Source organism: Hyla sarda, chromosome 7 (genome assembly GCF_029499605.1).
Source record: "Hyla sarda isolate aHylSar1 chromosome 7, aHylSar1.hap1, whole genome shotgun sequence".
In the NCBI taxonomy this organism is placed as follows: domain Eukaryota; kingdom Metazoa; phylum Chordata; class Amphibia; order Anura; family Hylidae; genus Hyla; species Hyla sarda.
The window spans coordinates 113,342,467-113,359,172 of NC_079195.1; the positions used below are offsets into that span (position 1 = coordinate 113,342,467).

Genomic DNA, 16,706 nt, shown 5'->3' on the forward strand with positions numbered 1-16,706 from the left:
GACATTTCTTTACATATTTTCATCCTTGTGTTAGTACACTCAGGTCGGGGAGAGGGGCAAAAATGCCGCACCAAAACCTGTTTCCTTCTAGTAGACCCTTTGAACAAGTTGTATTGAGTAATTTTTAGACTAATAACAGGACACCAGATACATCGTTTAGGATGAGGAGAGCATAAAGGGCAGTGAAGAAATGAAGACTCAGAGCAGAATGTCTGGGAAATACAAATACCTTTGCTTCAAAGGGCACGTTTCACTTCACACAAGTGAAAAAAAAATGAAAAGAAAAAAAGCAAAAGCACAAAATGCTCATCCCTCATGGTGCCTAAACCATGCTCCAAATACATAAAAGCAACAACATTGTTAGAGAGCAGGCCAGCCCAAAAACTATGTTTATTGTGGACTTCTAATGTTATGATACGTGGATCAGTATTTAGTGATAAATGTAAATACCATTAAATAGATTTAAAAAAAAAAAAAAATTATAACAGAAAACAAATAAAACATGTAGCTCCGGACCATTTAAACTAAAAGTAAAACAAAACAAAAGGAAAAATAAATGCAAATAAAATGGGGAGGGACACTGTTTCAGCTGACACATTTCTTAAAAATAGAATGGTTTTCTTATGATCTGACTCGTGATTGGGGGGATGCCCACAAGACTCCTGGTTGTTGCACGTGTTAATCACTGCCTTCGTGAGTCTGCCCCACAATGAGAGAGAAGTCCGGCTGGATCAGGTCCGGAGGAGTTGAACTCTGTATAATCTGGTTTTATTTTTAATTTTTTTGTTTTTGTTGTTTCAAAGGGAAAAGTTGGAGAGGGGGGAAAAGTTTCAGTCAATATACTGCGAGAGCCAGCGGAAGCCCTCCCCATAGCCTTGCCTCTTGAGCACACTGCACATAAACACTTCCATGGGCCGAGCATTTAGGTCCTTCAGTGGCACGTTACCCTGCAGAGGGAAGGATAAACAAGTTACAGCATGAAGTATACTACTGCATAATACTTAAGGATTTGTCTGCACATGTGACAAACTAATATGCATTTTATATTAAACCAGCTGAGATTATGGGCAACCATTTAGCTCAACAGTACACCACCAATGCAGTAGTGGTAAATTACCGCTTGTCAGCAGTACGACCCGCTGCATGCAAGAGCTATCAAGTGGGATCCACAAAGTGAAACTGGTACATCAAAGCCAACATGTTAAACACATAACACAAAGAATTACCTTTCCTGTGGTTTGTCCATAAAGTCCAAATATTTCTCTCAGTTTCTCTTCACTGATAGCCTCAGGTCTGTCAATTTTATTACCGAGAATAAGGATTGGCACATTTGATATCGTTTCATCTGTCATGAGAGCCTGCGATGGGAGAAAAAAAAAAAAAAAAAAAAACACTAAATCTTTGAGTTTCTACATTTAAGTATATATTGTGCACAGACTGTAACTATCAACTCTAGTAAGATAAAAAGCCAAGGTGTAATGAACCCAGCAAATAAGTACAGAACTACTGAAACTCAGTGCTATGATTGCACCTGATAACCTATCTATAACAGTGTAAAGACCAAGGATGTTCTTCACTATAACTTTTACTTACACCTAAGGGTAGGTTTACACATGCATATTTTGAGGCAGATTTTCTGCAGCAGATTTTGCTACCCATTGACTTCAATGAGTAGGAAAATCTGCAACACAATATGTATGTGTGAACATACCTTATAGGGTGAATTCAGACAGTAAGTTTCTGAAGGGTGCTTATGCAAGTTAGGATTTGCACATGTTCCTTAAATGAAGGGAGTTAGGATTCTCTTATAAAGAGCTTAAATGATCATTGATTCCTAGCAGAATATCAAAGTATAACTGATTCCAGTTAATTCAACATTGAATTCCCTTTGGCCCTAACTTTCCCATCAGAAGAACTATGGTTTAGACCTTGTTCAGATGGCAGAATTTCTGAGTGAAATCCGGCAGAAAAATTCAGATTGGAAATTCTGTAGCAGCATTTTCAATCTTTTAAGTAGGATTTTGCTGCATCAGGCACACGGAACAGTGTCCGTGCAGAAAGAAATTACATAGCTAGAGAGTAGCTAGCGGTCACTTGACACTCGCCAGACATTTCACATAAATTACCTTAAAGGGGTACTCAAACCCTAATACATCTTTGGATAGGGGATAAGATGTATGATCATGGGGGTCCTGCTGTCACACCCCCTCCTACAGACTTGCACTGAGGGGGTGGAGCTTGATGTCACACGGGGACGGAGTCGTGACATCACAATACTCCGGCCCCGCGGTCGTCATGCTACACACTCCGAGCCTCCAGCGCTTTGGAGAGCTCACAATGGTGGGTGCGCAATGACAGATTGCAGTGGTCCCCAGCGGTGGGACCCTCGTGACCATACATCTTATCCCCTATCCTTTGGATAGGGGATAAGATGTATTAGGGCTGGAGTACCCGTTTAATGGTATGTTCCAAGCCACAACCACATGCACTGCAGAAAGGCTGTATGATGTTGCCAATAATCCCCAGCAATATGGCATAGCTGCTACTTACAGACATGGTCTCAGGCACGTGACAGTTGCAACACCAGAACACAATTGTGTGGAAAAGTTGCAGTGCTTTTTACTAGGTGTGAATGTCTTAAAGATGAGTCTTGGTGGTAAAATATTCCATTTAAAATACTATAATGTATATAAAAAAAAATGTTTTTGGTATTGATGTATATACTTTTTTATAATGACATTGTAATCTCTTACATTGAGCTCCACTTTGGACTCCATAAGGCGGGCATGGTCTAAACAGTCCACAAGAAACACAATTCCATTGATAGCTGGTAAGTAGTTCTTCCAAACACGCCGAGCTAAGAAAAAAATAAAAATAAAAATTTTTAAAGTTTTTATTGCTCTTAAAGTGTAATGGTCTATGAGAAACTACACATAAATAAGACTGTGAATAAAAGTATATATTACAGAATATATTACAGGCCCATAAGTTAAAAACACTATATGGGAAAGGTTCTCTATAAAGTCATGTTCCTACTGACTTCATAGAGCTATATAAGAGATTTTATTGTTAGTTAGGGCTCCCGAACAAAGTATGGTTTACTAAAAACCCCTGTATTTTAAGTTACGGACAAAGGCATTTTAAAATGAGAATACCCACCTTGTTCGTGCCCACCAAGGTCAAAAGTTGTGAAGGTCATTCCAGCAATCGTCAATTCTTCTGATGCTGTGGGTGAAGGTTATAAGGTTACATTGTAAGATATTGTATGCTGGAACAAATACAAAAGCATTTCCATAACCTAACGGGACATTTCACCTTTTCATGTTGGTTTTATGTTCTTTTATCTATTCTTCTCATCCAGGTGGCAGTTTTACTCTATTACACTGAGGGTCATGTGCCCTGATGGCTTGGTTGTAAGTGTGTAACTCATCTTAGCTCCCATAATGCACTGCTGTCCGGCAGCGGGAATCTAACAGAACTCTGAATTGAAGTAAATGGCTAATAAAATGTTGCGTAACAGGTAAAGAACGTAATTTACTAAGTTTACCATTTATATGTAGACTTTAAAAGTTAAGTCCACATCCAAAGGAGAGAAAAGTATGTCTGGCAGTGGCTATAACAGGTCTTTCGACGCTAGTGGATTAATGGTGTCACTAAAACATGCAGGGACTGCGTACAGCGTGGGTGGTGCTTGTTTCATATACAGTCCAGTAAATTGCATCCAAGAGAAGAAGGAAAAGGCAAATGGCAACTCACCACTGTAGATAAATCTTCAATCTTTATTCCGAGTCTTGCAGTAAAAACATACACGCAGCGGGGAGCTGCTCAGAGCAGACGGGGAGGCTAATCAGCGACAGCTCTTTCCCACGTCAGTGCGTGTTTTATGAGGCTGGGGATCTCACTCCTGAAATATGCTAATAAGTGGGCGTTAACACCTGGAACGTAACGTCTGCTTCTCCAATTAAAAAATACAAAATACATAGCAAACAGTGTATAAATATAAACATCATAGCCAATCATAACTATTTACAGGAAAGAACTCAAATCATTGCGGTCATTAAGACCTATTGGGCCGAGTGGATCGGACTTCATTATCCATCTAGCTTTTCACTGGAGAAGGAGTTTATGCCTGTCTCCCCCAGTGCGAAGCACATTAACCCTCTCTAACCAGCAAATTTCAGTGTCTTCCCATCAGCATTATGACACACTTTCATTTTGGCTATAAGTCTGGGTGGACCACTAGTTTAATGATTTTGTTTGTGATTCCCTCCTTTTTATTTTAACTCATAATGCATTCAAGCATGACGAGAAAAGGTACAAGCAGAAGGTCGGTACGGCTATGGGGACTCCGGTCTCTTGTACATATGCCAACCAATTTCTCGCCATGCTTGAATGCAAATGTGTGTTTTCAGGGTGCAATCCTTTCATGTAGATCACATTCTGGTAATTTGGGAGGAGTCAGAACAGTCCTTTCTAGAATTTGTGACATCTTAATGAAATTAATTCAGAGAACATGTTCTTCACCAGCGTATGGGGAGATAAGTCATTAGATTTTTTTGGGACGTTACTAGATATGTTGAAGATGGAGGGATTGTTACCAAGGGGTTCAGAAAAATCCCAACTAAAAACACTACACTTCCTTTCATGTGAAACAAGGTATCCCCTATTCACAATTCCTCAGACTTAAAAGAATTAATAACCAACATGCCAACTATCTCTCACAGGCAGAAGAATTAAAGGAAAGATTGTTCAAAAAGGAACTACCCAGAAAAGGTGATCATGGATAGCTTTGCTAAAGCAGAGAAAATTCCAACATAGAATTCATTTCAGAAAAAACAAAAGAAGGTTAATGAGAAAAAAAAAGGTTCACGTTTTCTTTTGGAAACAATTCTATGAATAAAATGGTAGCTGCTACCATCAGGAACAACTGGTACATGTTAGAGGCAGATCAGGACCTAAACGATGTCGCTATTCACAAACCTATCATCACAATTAGTGTGACCATCGGTGACAAACTTAAAAGAAACAATGAGAATGATAAAAGTAAGAACTGGCTCTCAAAAGGTTTACCTGCAGGTAATAAACCTTGCGGTAACAAACCTTGCGGTAACTGCAATTTTTGTACTTTGAATATTGCTTCTAAACAAGTCACCCTGGGTCACATAATGCACAATGTGAACGAGTTAATTACCTACCGTACCACCTATTTAGTATATGCCCTAATATGCCCATGCGGTTCCATTTACATCGGCAAGACGATTAGACAGCTACAGATCAGAGTAAGAGAGCAACTTTACTCTTTGAGAACGAGGTGCGGTGCACCCAGACTAATAGCCCATATGAAAGTGTGTCATAATGCTGATGGGAAGACACTGAAATTTGCTGGTTAGAGAGGGTTAATGTGCTTCGCACTGGGGGAGACAGGCATAAACTCCTACAGTGCGAAGCTAGATGGATAATGAACTCAGATGCACTTGTCCCAATAGGTCTTAATGACCGCAATGATTTGAGTTCTTTCCTGTAAATAGTTATGAACGGCTATGATGTTTATATTTATACACTGTTTGCTATGTATTTTGTATTATTTAATTGGAGAAGCAGACCTTACGTTCCAGGTGTTAATGCCCACTTATTAGTATATATCAGTTACCTGTACGGAGTGAGGTCACCAGCCTGGAAAAGAGCTGACACTGATTAGCCTTCCCCGCCTGCTATGAGCAGCTCCCCGATGGGTGTGTGTTTTTACTGCAAGACTCGGAATAAAGATTGAAGATTTATCCACAGTGGTTGCTGTTTGCTTTTTCCTTCGTGTCTTGGATGCAATTTAAAAGTTTAGTGGTCATTACAAAAAACTTCTGACACATTCTAAAGACATGTCAAAAGCTTTTAAATTGGTCGAGGTTGACCAATCTCTAGACCGATCAGGAAGAGAAGCAGGAGGGTCCCAAAGACTTACATTATTAGACTGTCTTGGTTAGGTGACTCAGAGCCAGGAGAGAACTAGCTTCTCCTGGCTCATTCTAGTGATAAGCCTCCGCTACATTAAACATTTTGATGTCTCTAGGACATATAAAAAGCTTTTAGTAAATACAGTTCCAAATTATGGGGCTGACAATGTAAGGCTGCCAGCACAGACTCCGCTCAAGGGCTTCTGGCGCCGACTAAATAAGTCGCCACTAGGACTGCAAGGACATAGACAGGAATATATTGCTATATATAGCTAAAATTGACAGCTAAAATTTCAGTGTGCACTGTGCAAAAAGGAAGGATGTCCAGTGCACACACGTATAGAAGAGCTTCTTTATTATTCAGTTGCCATGGGATACATCAAGCACTCAGGTAACGTGGCGCGTTTCGGCCCGCAGGGCCTTAGTCATACCTGTGCACTGTGGAACGGAACCAGAATTTACGAGCATAATTTCGAAGAGGCCTTATGCTTGAAAATTCTGTAGTCTGAACCTAGCCTTACTCTTCACCTCGCCTGGAGACATTTCTCTGGTTGTCCCTGTTGGCTTTGTTCACTTGGCTGCAAAGAACCTGCTGGTATACCCACCCCACCACTGCAGCCAATCACTGGCCTGAACGTTGAAATGACAAGAGATTAAACTGGCAAGTATAGCTTAGTTTTTTTTTATTTTATCATAGGCCCAAGTTTGTAGTCAGCCAACCGCCAAGTTTTTTTTTTTATTTTTAATGTATCACTTAGACATCAGACAAAGTTTTGGCTGATCAGGGTCTAGAGATGGGAAGAAAAAACTTTTAGACCAAAACCATTTTTTCCTGAAATAACTAAAAAAATAATTGAGTATGTTCTTTTATAATAATAAATAATCTGCATATAACATGGTATTCAAACTATATAACATTTAGACCTTCATGAAAAGGCATCAGATAATATTTGCAAGTTCTCCAGTGTCACCTGAAGACAAGCAAATCCTGAAATAAAATTAAAATACTAAGAATGCAATTATTAAAGAGCAATATGCATTTCTGCCTAGTGTCGCTGTAAAGAAAGGTTTCATTTTAATTTGGTTGTGGTTGGGCTCCATCTTGTTAGTATTATAGTAGTTGATCATTTCTGTCTGATTCCAGATAATGCTTACATATTTTCTGAATCTGTTTTTTCTTCTCCTCCACTCAGTAAAATGGTGAGATCACCATCTGGCATTGAAATTATTTTCAATTGGTAAAACTACTCTACACTGCGTATTTTGTGTTTGTTTTTAAATTTGTAAAAAAATATTTTCTCTGTATACTGCCCAATGTGTGTTCCGCAGGTTTTTCAATAAGTGATTGGACTGGTAAGTGCCACTGTTTTCCTCGTGACTCTTGCTGAGCATGTATAATAATAATAATAATAATAATAATAATAATAATAAAAACAACAATAAGAACAATAATAAGAATAACAATAACAATAATAATGGAATAGGTCAAATATCAGACCAGAGAGCAAGATAGAAGGCCAGGTTCACACACTGGAAAATGTGCCAACGTATGTTATTTTAGGCAAGGATTTTCATCAGTAATTGTCGAAAAACTGAATATAGATGAAAGTTCAAGCGTAAAAAGAATATGACAGCAAATTTTACAATATGTGAACTGGACTCAGAAATATCCAGTGGTAAATTTTGATGACACCTGCCGAAAGAGCTATAAGTACAGTATAAACATACACACATCTCATGAGCAAATGCTCTGTGCTTGGTGTATAAGCGAACCCTGCCTGCTCCTCTAATCCCTCCATATCCCGTGTCCAGGACATTCTCAATGTGATCTCCCAAAACACCAAAGTATAGAATCGTGCTAAATGTAGCTACACATGGAACATGAGCAGCAGCTGCAAGACACTGAGCTGAATGGAAGAAAAAATAAATAAATAAAATAAACCCAGTGGGTTACGGCTGCTATCAGCAGCCAGGACCCAGTGTTAATGCCGGGCATCACCGACCAGACCGATGTCCGCCATTAACCCTTTAGACGTTGTGATCAAAGCTGATCGCGGTGTCTAAGTGAAAGAATCCCGGCAGCTCAGTGGAGCTGACCGAGACTATGGCGACAAAATCACGGTGTCCCGATCAGCCGAGAGGACGGCGAGAGGGCACTTACCTGACTCCTCGCCGTCTGATCGGTGATCTATTGCTCCAAGCCTGCCATGCAGGCTGCAGCAGCAGAGCACCGATAATACTGATCAATGCTATGCTATGGCATATCATTGATCAGTATATGCAATCAGAAGATTGCATGGTATAGACCCCTAAGGGGGCAAAAAAAAAAAAAAATTGTAAAAAAAAATTTAAATAAATGTGAATAAGCCTCCCCTAATGAAAGTTTGAATTACCTCCTATTTCCCATTTTTTAAATAAAATAATGTAATAAAAATAATCACATGTGGTACCACTGCACCATTAAAATGTAATAGTAGCTAAACCACACAGCTGATGGCGTACACTTAAAATTGTGCATTTTTGGTCACTTCATATACCATAAAATATTAATAAAAAGCGACCAAAAAGTCCCATCAAAACAAAAAATGGTACCAATGTATGCAGAAAAATAAAAAAGTTATGGGGGTCAGAAAATGATAATTCAAAAAATACAAATTTTGGTGCATGTAGTTATATTTTTAAGTAGTAAGATAAAATAAAACCTACATAAATTGGGTATCCTTGTAACCATATGGAACTAAAGAATAAAGTTAAAAGGTGTCATTTGTACCGAAAAGTGCACTACGTAGAAACTGAAGCTCTAAAAAGTTGCAAAATGGCGTGTTTTAAAAAAAGTTTCACAACAAATTCGTTTTTTTTTTCGTTTCGCCGCAGATTAGGTTATAAAATAAGCGGTCATTACAAAGTGCAATTGGTGATGCAAAATAAGCCCTTATATGGGTCCGTAGGTGCAAAATTGAAGGAGTCATGATTTTTAGAAGGTGAGGAGGAAAAAACGCAAGTGCAAAAACTTAAATAGTTTTGAGTCCTTCAGGTGAAAATGGACTGCGTCCTTAACGGGTTAAAGGAATATTCCAGCTCTAAAACAAGGTATCAGATAACTGTCTGAATGCAGAAAGGGGGAAATGGGGACCTCTCTCTGATCCCTAGAATGGAACCCCAACTCTGCAATGAATGCTAGACCACTCTCCATTCACTGTCAGTGGGAGTGCTGGAGATACCAGAGCCCTGTTCTAGTCTCAGGTGCTCCCATAGACAATGCATTGTGCTTATGCTGACCCACTGCCCCAAGCAGCAGGGAGAGTTGGGGGCACGTTCTGGAGTTTACAGGCGGACCCCCGCGATCACATACTTCTATTCTCCTACTCTGTGGACAGGGGAAAAGTTGTTAGGGGCTGGAATACCCCTTTTTTAAGAACATTTTCTATTTTACTGTCTGTATTTTGAAATAATCCTGAAATCTTGCAGTTTTCCATCAATAAGCCATGTAATAGACAGATACTTCCTGTTCTGTACAGAAAACTTTTCCGCAATGTCCTTCTTACCATCATTATACAATTCAGAGGATGCCTAGAAAATCATCCTACAAAAGTCAATATAGTTTCCTCAAGACTATTTGCTATGTCTGTTTAGCTTGTCTAAAGCATCTATTTATAGGCTCTTAACAGGAGTTTAGGCAATAAGGCTGTCCACATAATGTACAAATATATCTAAAAAAAATATGTTAGAAAAAAGTAACAGATTAGAAAAAAATGTTTTTTTAAGTATCTGGCTCTGAGCAGACAGCTTCTGACAGCATATATTAGTTACTTAGTGAGTACTTACATACAGATCTTAATAAGTCGAACACAGACTTGTATTATACACGCAACTATATACTTGTGAGATGCAGAGAAATAAGATATTCTGAAAGTCTATAAGATTATACAATTACATGAAACTAATATTGTACCTGCTGAAAGAATGAGGATTGTGCAACCGGTAAGGCTAGGTTCACATGGCCATTGTCCCCCGTTCATACTTTCTCTGTTATTGCCTTCTGAACGGACCATTCTAATAACTGATGCAAAGGGATGCCATTTAGTGCTGGCTATACGGCTCCCATCTCAGGCTGCTAATCCAGTACGGTTCTCAGGACACTCAGGGCGCCCAAAGGCGACTGCCGGCAGTTTCACGCATAGGTATGCGCTTCTTCCGTATGCGTTTCACGTCATCGCGCTGTGCAATGATATAAGGCAGGTGGGGAGTCATGTGATCTCAGGTGCAGTAACACTGGGTAAGAATGTGTAAAGAGGAAGAAAAGCAAAAAAGTTCAGCAGCAATTCTAAATTTGTGAACTTCCCGGGTAAGTTACCCTGTTACTATACTACTTAGATATTCAGAAGTAAGAACTTATAAAAATGGAGTTAAGTCAAGCCTTTCATTAAGACCCAATGGGCCATGTGCATCTAACCGCAGTATCCAGCGACCCTCGACTTGTAATAACAAACGTCTACAGTCTATTCCATTTAGACTTCTCTGGATTAACTCAAGACCCCCAAATCTCAAAGTAGAACAATCACTATTATGGGCTTCATGCATATGATGCGTGAATCTAGGTGAACCCCCTCCTTTTCTGACTGAATAAATATATTCTCTAATTCTTATTCTAAGCTGTCTTTCAGTTTTGCCAATATAGAAAAAAAAACGCAACTGCAAAATGATGAAATAAACAACAAAGGTACTTCGGCAGGTAATAAGATCTTTTATCACATACTGATACCTCCCCTAAAACTCCTGTAATAGAATCTATATTTAAGGGGCACTGAGGGCAGAACCCACATTTTTTTAATTACCTGTGGGGGCAGAGGAAGAAAGCCAAGAATCTTTTAGGGTCTTAACTTTGGAGATTTTACGTTTTTTAATGTATTTGCAATAGTACTATTCCTCCTGAAGGTCACTATCGGTCTGTTCTTTACTGTTCCAGCAATATCTGGATCGGCCCTTAATAGATGGCAATTTCTAGTAATTGCCGTTCTTATAGTGTCATTCAAAGGGCTGTTCCTAAAGGCAAATGTGAATTTTCTGACACTGTTGTCGTCCATTATGGTAGCTCGCATCCTGTGGGAGTGAAGAATTAAATTCTGTACAGTCAATTGTTACGGCTCAAAAGAAATAATAGCAATGAAAGTGATTTTAAAGAGCAAGCGGAGGATGTATTGGCCAGATTTAGACAGCGTCAGTATCCTGATCAAGTTCTATCTAAAGCCTATCATAGGGCTACGAAAAGAGATAGAAACAGTCTGTTATACAAGAACAAATCCGTTGCCAAGGACGACAACAGTGTCAGAAAATTCACATTTGCCTTTAGGAACAGCCCTTTGAATGACACTATAAGAACGGCAATTACTAGAAATTGGCATCTATTAAGGGCCGATCCAGATATTGCTGGAACAGTAAAGAACAGACCGATAGTGACCTTCAGGAGGAATAGTAAACTACATAAAAAAAATCTCCAAAGTTAAGACCTTAAAAAGATTCTTGGCTTTCTTCCTCTGCCCCCACAGATAATAAAAAATGTGGGTTCTGCCCTCAGTGCCCCTTAAATATAGATTCTATTACAGGAGTTTTAGGGGGGTATCAGTATGTGATAAAAGATCTTATTACCTGCCGAAGTACCTTTGTTGTTTATTTCATCATTTGCAGTTGCAATTTTTTCTATATTGGCAAAACTGAAAGACAGCTTAGAATAAGAATTAGAGAACATATTTATTCAGTCAGAAAAGGAGGGGGTTAACCTAGATTCACACATCATATGCATGAAGCCCATAATAGTGATTGTTCTAATTTGAGATTTGGGGGTCTTGATTTAATCCAGAGAAGTCTAAATGGAATAGACCGTAGACGTTTGTTATTACAAGTCGAGGGTCGCTGGATACTGCGGTTAGACTCACAAGGCCCATTAGGTCTTAATGACAGGCTTGACTTAACTCCATTTTTATAAGTTCTTGCTTCTGAATATCTAAGTAGTATAGTAACAGGGTAATTATCAATTTTGAATTGCTGCTGAACTTTTTTGCTTTTCTTCCTCTTTACACATTCTTCCCTGGTGTTCCTGCACCTGAGATCACATGACTCCCCACCTGCACTATATCATTGCACAGCACGATGACGTGAAACGAGGCCAGAAGAAGCGCATACCTAAGCGTGAAATTGCCGGCAGTCGCCTCTGAGCGCCCCACGCTGTCCTGAGAACCGTCCGGATAAGCAGCCCGAGATGGGAGCCGTATAGCCAGCATTGAAGCGGTGAGTGCAGGACACCTGTTTTGTCCTTCAGTATTCATATTGGCGATTGCTGTTCATTTTGTCCTAGCACCACCACTGCTGGCTTATTTGGTTACCTGCCTAGGTGCCACAGTGTCCATCTCGAATACCTGCGGAATAAGGCATCAGTGCCACTTATTATTTGGATGCCATTTAGTGGCATCAATTTGCATCAGTTTTTCATCCTTAGTATCAGCCACCTGAAGCCAGGACTACTACTCCTCCCATCATGGAACAGACTCCTTTCCATGATGGGAATAGTAGTTCCCCGGCTTCGGGAGTCTGCAGGTGGCGGGGGGGGCTACATTAGTGTTTGTACTACTATCCCTATCAGGGAACAGAGACTGTTCCATGTTAGGGGTAGTAGTACAGGGGCTGAGGGATTGATCGCACCGGGTCTCACTTCTGAGACCCGATGCACTCAGCAGTTATTAGACGGGGAGCAGGCGGCATGCTCCGCTCCCCTGTGATGTATGTACAGAGTATACTTTCATTTTTAAATCCCCCGCCGGGAGCCCTGAATGGCCGGCATTGAGGAGAAAATTAAGGGCCCCCGGCGAGGTTTTTAAACTACTACTGTGACCCCAAAATTTATGCCCCTATGCATATTTATAGTAATTTATTGGCCCCAGTGTGTATATCCTTATTCCCCCCAGTGTCCTTATTACCCCTCCCGCTGCCTGCCTCATCTTCTTGGAGCAGGGCAGCAGCATGACATGTCTGGTACCGGCGGCAGTGAATGAATGATGCCGACATGTCCCGCATGTAAGCTTCATTCATTCACCACCGCCCGACATGTCCCCGCTGCTGCCCTGCTCCTAGCACAATCAGAGCACACTGCCGGGACATGCCTATTCTCTGCTGCTCATCTCTGTAGAGGGGGGGGGGGGGGGGGGGGGGGGGGGGGACTAAGGAATGATATGCACACTGGGGCCAATAAAGGATTATAAATTTGGGGGCATAAACTTGGGGGTCACAGTAGTAGTTTAAAAACCCCTGAATGGATCCTCGGTGGCGGCCATTCAAGGTTCCCGGCGGGGAATTTAAAAATGAAAGTATACACTGTACATACATCGCAGGGGAGCAGAGCATGCTGCTTACTCCCCTGTCTAATAACTGCTGATCGCATCAGGTCTCAGAAGTGAGACCAGGTGCGATCAATCCCTCAGCCCCTGTACTACTACCCCCAGCATGGAACAGACTCTGTTCCATGATGGGGGTAGTACAAACACTAATGTAGTCTCCCCAGCCGCCAGAAGACTCCCACAGCTGGGGGAGCACCTACTCCCATTATGAAAAGGAGTATGTTCTATGATGGGAGGAGTAGTAGTCCCTCAGGTTTCTGTTGATGTCACCTCTTCTGAGCATGCTCAGAAGTAATAACAGTTCAAAAACGTATATTATAAACCAGGGGCAAACAGATTACATTAACCCCTTAAGGACGCAGCCCTTTTTTGCAAATCAGGTTCAGCAGCAATTTTCCACAAAATTTTCAAAATCTGAATTTTTCAGGGACCAGTTCAGATTTGAAGGGCCTTAATATTAGAAATACCCCATAAATGACCACATCATAAAAACTGCACCCCTCAAAGTATTCAAAATGACATTCAGTAAGTTTGTTAACCCTTTAGGTGTTTCACAGGAATAGAGAGAATTCAAAAGCTTCATTTTTTACACTTGCATGTTCTTGTAGATCCAGCTTGTGAATTTTTACAAGGGGTAAAAGGATAGAAATTTTCCTAAAATGTGTAACCCAATTTCTCGAGTAAGGAAATACCTCATATGTGTATGTGAAGTGCTCTGTGGGTGCACTAGAGGGCTCAGAAGGGAAGGAGCGACAATGGGATTTTGGAGAGCGAGTTTTTCTGAAATTGTTTTTGGGGGGGGGTATGTCGCATTTAGGAAGCCCCTATGGTGCCAGAACCGCAAAATAAAAAAAAAAAAATCACATGGCATACTATTATGGAAACTACACCCCTCAAGGCACGTAACAAGGGGTACAGTGAGTCTTAACACCCCACAGGTGTTTGACTTTTCATTAAAGTCGGATGTGTAAATGAAAAAAAAAAAATCTCCACTAAAATGCATTTTCCCCCCCAAATTTTACATTTTTACAAGGGGTAATAGGAGAAAATGACCCCCAAAATTTGTAACTCCATTTCTTCTGAGTATGGAAATACCCCATGTGTGGATGTCAATTGCTCTGCTGGCGCACTACAATGCTCAGAAGAGAAGGAGCGCCATTGGGCTTTTGAAGTGAATTTGGTTGGAATAGAAGTCGGGGGCCATGTGCGTTTACAAAGCCCCCATGATGCCAGAACAGTGGACCCCCCACCCCCACGTGACCCCATTTTGGAAACTACACCTCTCACAGAATGTAACAAGGGGTTCAGTGAGCATTTACACCCCACTGGCATTTGACAGATCTTTGGAAGAGTGGGCTGAGCAAATTAAATTTTTCATTTTCACGGACCACTGTTGTAAAAATCTGTCAGACATCTGTGGGGTGTAAATGCTCACTATACCCCTTATTACATTTCGTGAGGGGTGTAGTTTCCAAAATGGGGTTCACTGGTGGGGGGGTCCACTGTTCTGGCACATGTGCCATTGTCCTGGCAATATGTTGTTACTCAGAAGAAATGGGGTTACAAATTTGGGGGGGGGGGGGGCTTTTTTTTTTCCTATTTTCCTATGTGAAAAAGAAAAATTTAGGGTAACACCAGCATTTTAGTTAAAACAGTTCCCATCCAACTTTAACAAAAATTCGTCAAACACATGTGGGGTGTTAAGGCTCACTGTACCCCTTGTTACATTTCGTGAGGGGTGTAGTTTCCAAAATGGGGTCACACGTGGGTATTTTTTTACATTTGTGTCAGAACCGCTGTAAAATCAGCCACCCCTGTGCAAATCACCAATTTATGTACATAGTGCACTCTCACTTCTGAGCCTTCTGAGAATTTTGCGCCCACATATGGGGTATTTCCGTACTCAGGAGAAATTGTGTTACAAATTTTGGGGGTCCTTTTTTTTCCCTTTTACCTCTTGTGAAAATAAAAAGGTATGGGGCAACACCAGCATGTTAGTGTAAAAAAAATTACACTAACAGGCTAGTGTAGACACCAACTTTTCCTTTTCATAAGGGGTAAAAGGAGAAAAAGCCCCCCCCCCCCCACAATTTGTAGTGCAATTTCTCCCGAGTACGTAAATACCCCATATGTGGCCCTAAACTGTTTCCTTGAAATACCATAGGGCTCCAAAGTGAGAGCGCGCCATGCGCATTTGAGGACTATATTAGGGATTGCATAGGGGCGGACATAGGGGTATTCTATGCCAGTGATTCCCAAACAGGGTGCCTCCAGCTGGGAGTTGTTGCTTTGCAACAGCTGGAGGCTCCATTTTGGAAACACTGCCACACGATACGTTTTTCCATTTTTTTTTTTTTTTAATTTTGGGGGGTGGGGGGGTGTATATGTAGTGTTTTACCCTTTATTTTGTGTTAGTGTAGCGTAGTGTTTTTAGGGTACATTCACAATGACGGGGGTTTCCGGCTAGGAGTTTGCGCTGCGGCGGAAAATTTGCCACAGCTCAAACTTGAAGCAGGAAACTCACTGTAAACCCACCCGTGTGAATGTACCTCCAGCTGTTGAAAAACTAAAACTCCCAGCATGCACTGACAGACCATGCATGCTGGGAGTTGTACTTTTGCAACAGCTGGAGGCACACTGGTTGGAACATACTGAGTTAGGTAACAGAACCTAACTGAAGGTTTCCCAACCAGTGTGCCTCCAGCTGTTGCAAAAGTACAACTCCCAGCATGTACTGACTGCCAAAGGGCATGCTGGGAGAGGTAGTCATACAACAGCTGGAGGTACGCAACTACAACTCCCAGCATGGCGAGACAGCCGCTTGCTGTTCGTGCATGCTGGGAGTTGTAGTTTTGCAAGTTTTAGAGGGCCACGGTTTAGAAACCACCGCACAGTCATGTCCAGACTGTGGCCCTCCAGCTGTTGCAAAACTACAAATCCCAGCATGCCCAGGCAGCAGTTTACTGTCTCGGCATGCTGGGATTTATCATTTTGCCACATCTGGAGGGCTACAGTTGAGAGACCACTGTATAGTGGTCTCCAAACTGTAGCCCTCCAGATGTTGCTAGGCAACTCACCGGCTTCCGTAGGACTGCTGCACCCTGCACCAGGGGAGAGAGAGGATCACTGCCCGCCGCCGATAAGGGACCTTCACCGCTGGTCACAGGACAGTTCCCCCGTTCTGCCCGGATTACCGTGGGTGGGCAGAACTGGGGAACTGAACTTTACCCCCCCCCCTCGATCTGCTATTGGTCGATCGCTTCTGATCGACCAATAGCAGGGATAGGAGGGGTGGCACCCCTGCCACCTAACTCCTTTCCCTTCAGGGGGACCGGGGGTGTCTGACACCCCTGATCCCCCTTATTTTCAG

At 41.4% G+C, this 16,706-nt stretch overlaps 1 protein-coding gene across 3 annotated transcripts in view; it reads right to left on the bottom strand.

Moving 5' to 3' along the window:
* Positions 1-371: 371 nt before the first annotated feature.
* SAR1A (secretion associated Ras related GTPase 1A) overlaps positions 372-16,706 on the bottom strand; it is an 83,681-nt gene continuing 67,346 nt past the window's right edge. For all 3 annotated transcript variants that reach the window (XM_056530480.1, XM_056530479.1, XM_056530478.1), the window contains exons 4-7: positions 3,160-3,225; positions 2,754-2,857; positions 1,227-1,358; positions 372-947 (exon numbers count right to left, since the gene is read on the bottom strand). In XM_056530480.1, the coding sequence (XP_056386455.1) occupies positions 831-947; positions 1,227-1,358; positions 2,754-2,857; positions 3,160-3,225 (419 nt within the window). In that variant the 3' untranslated portion in view covers positions 372-830. The remainder of the gene's footprint in view (positions 948-1,226; positions 1,359-2,753; positions 2,858-3,159; positions 3,226-16,706) is intronic.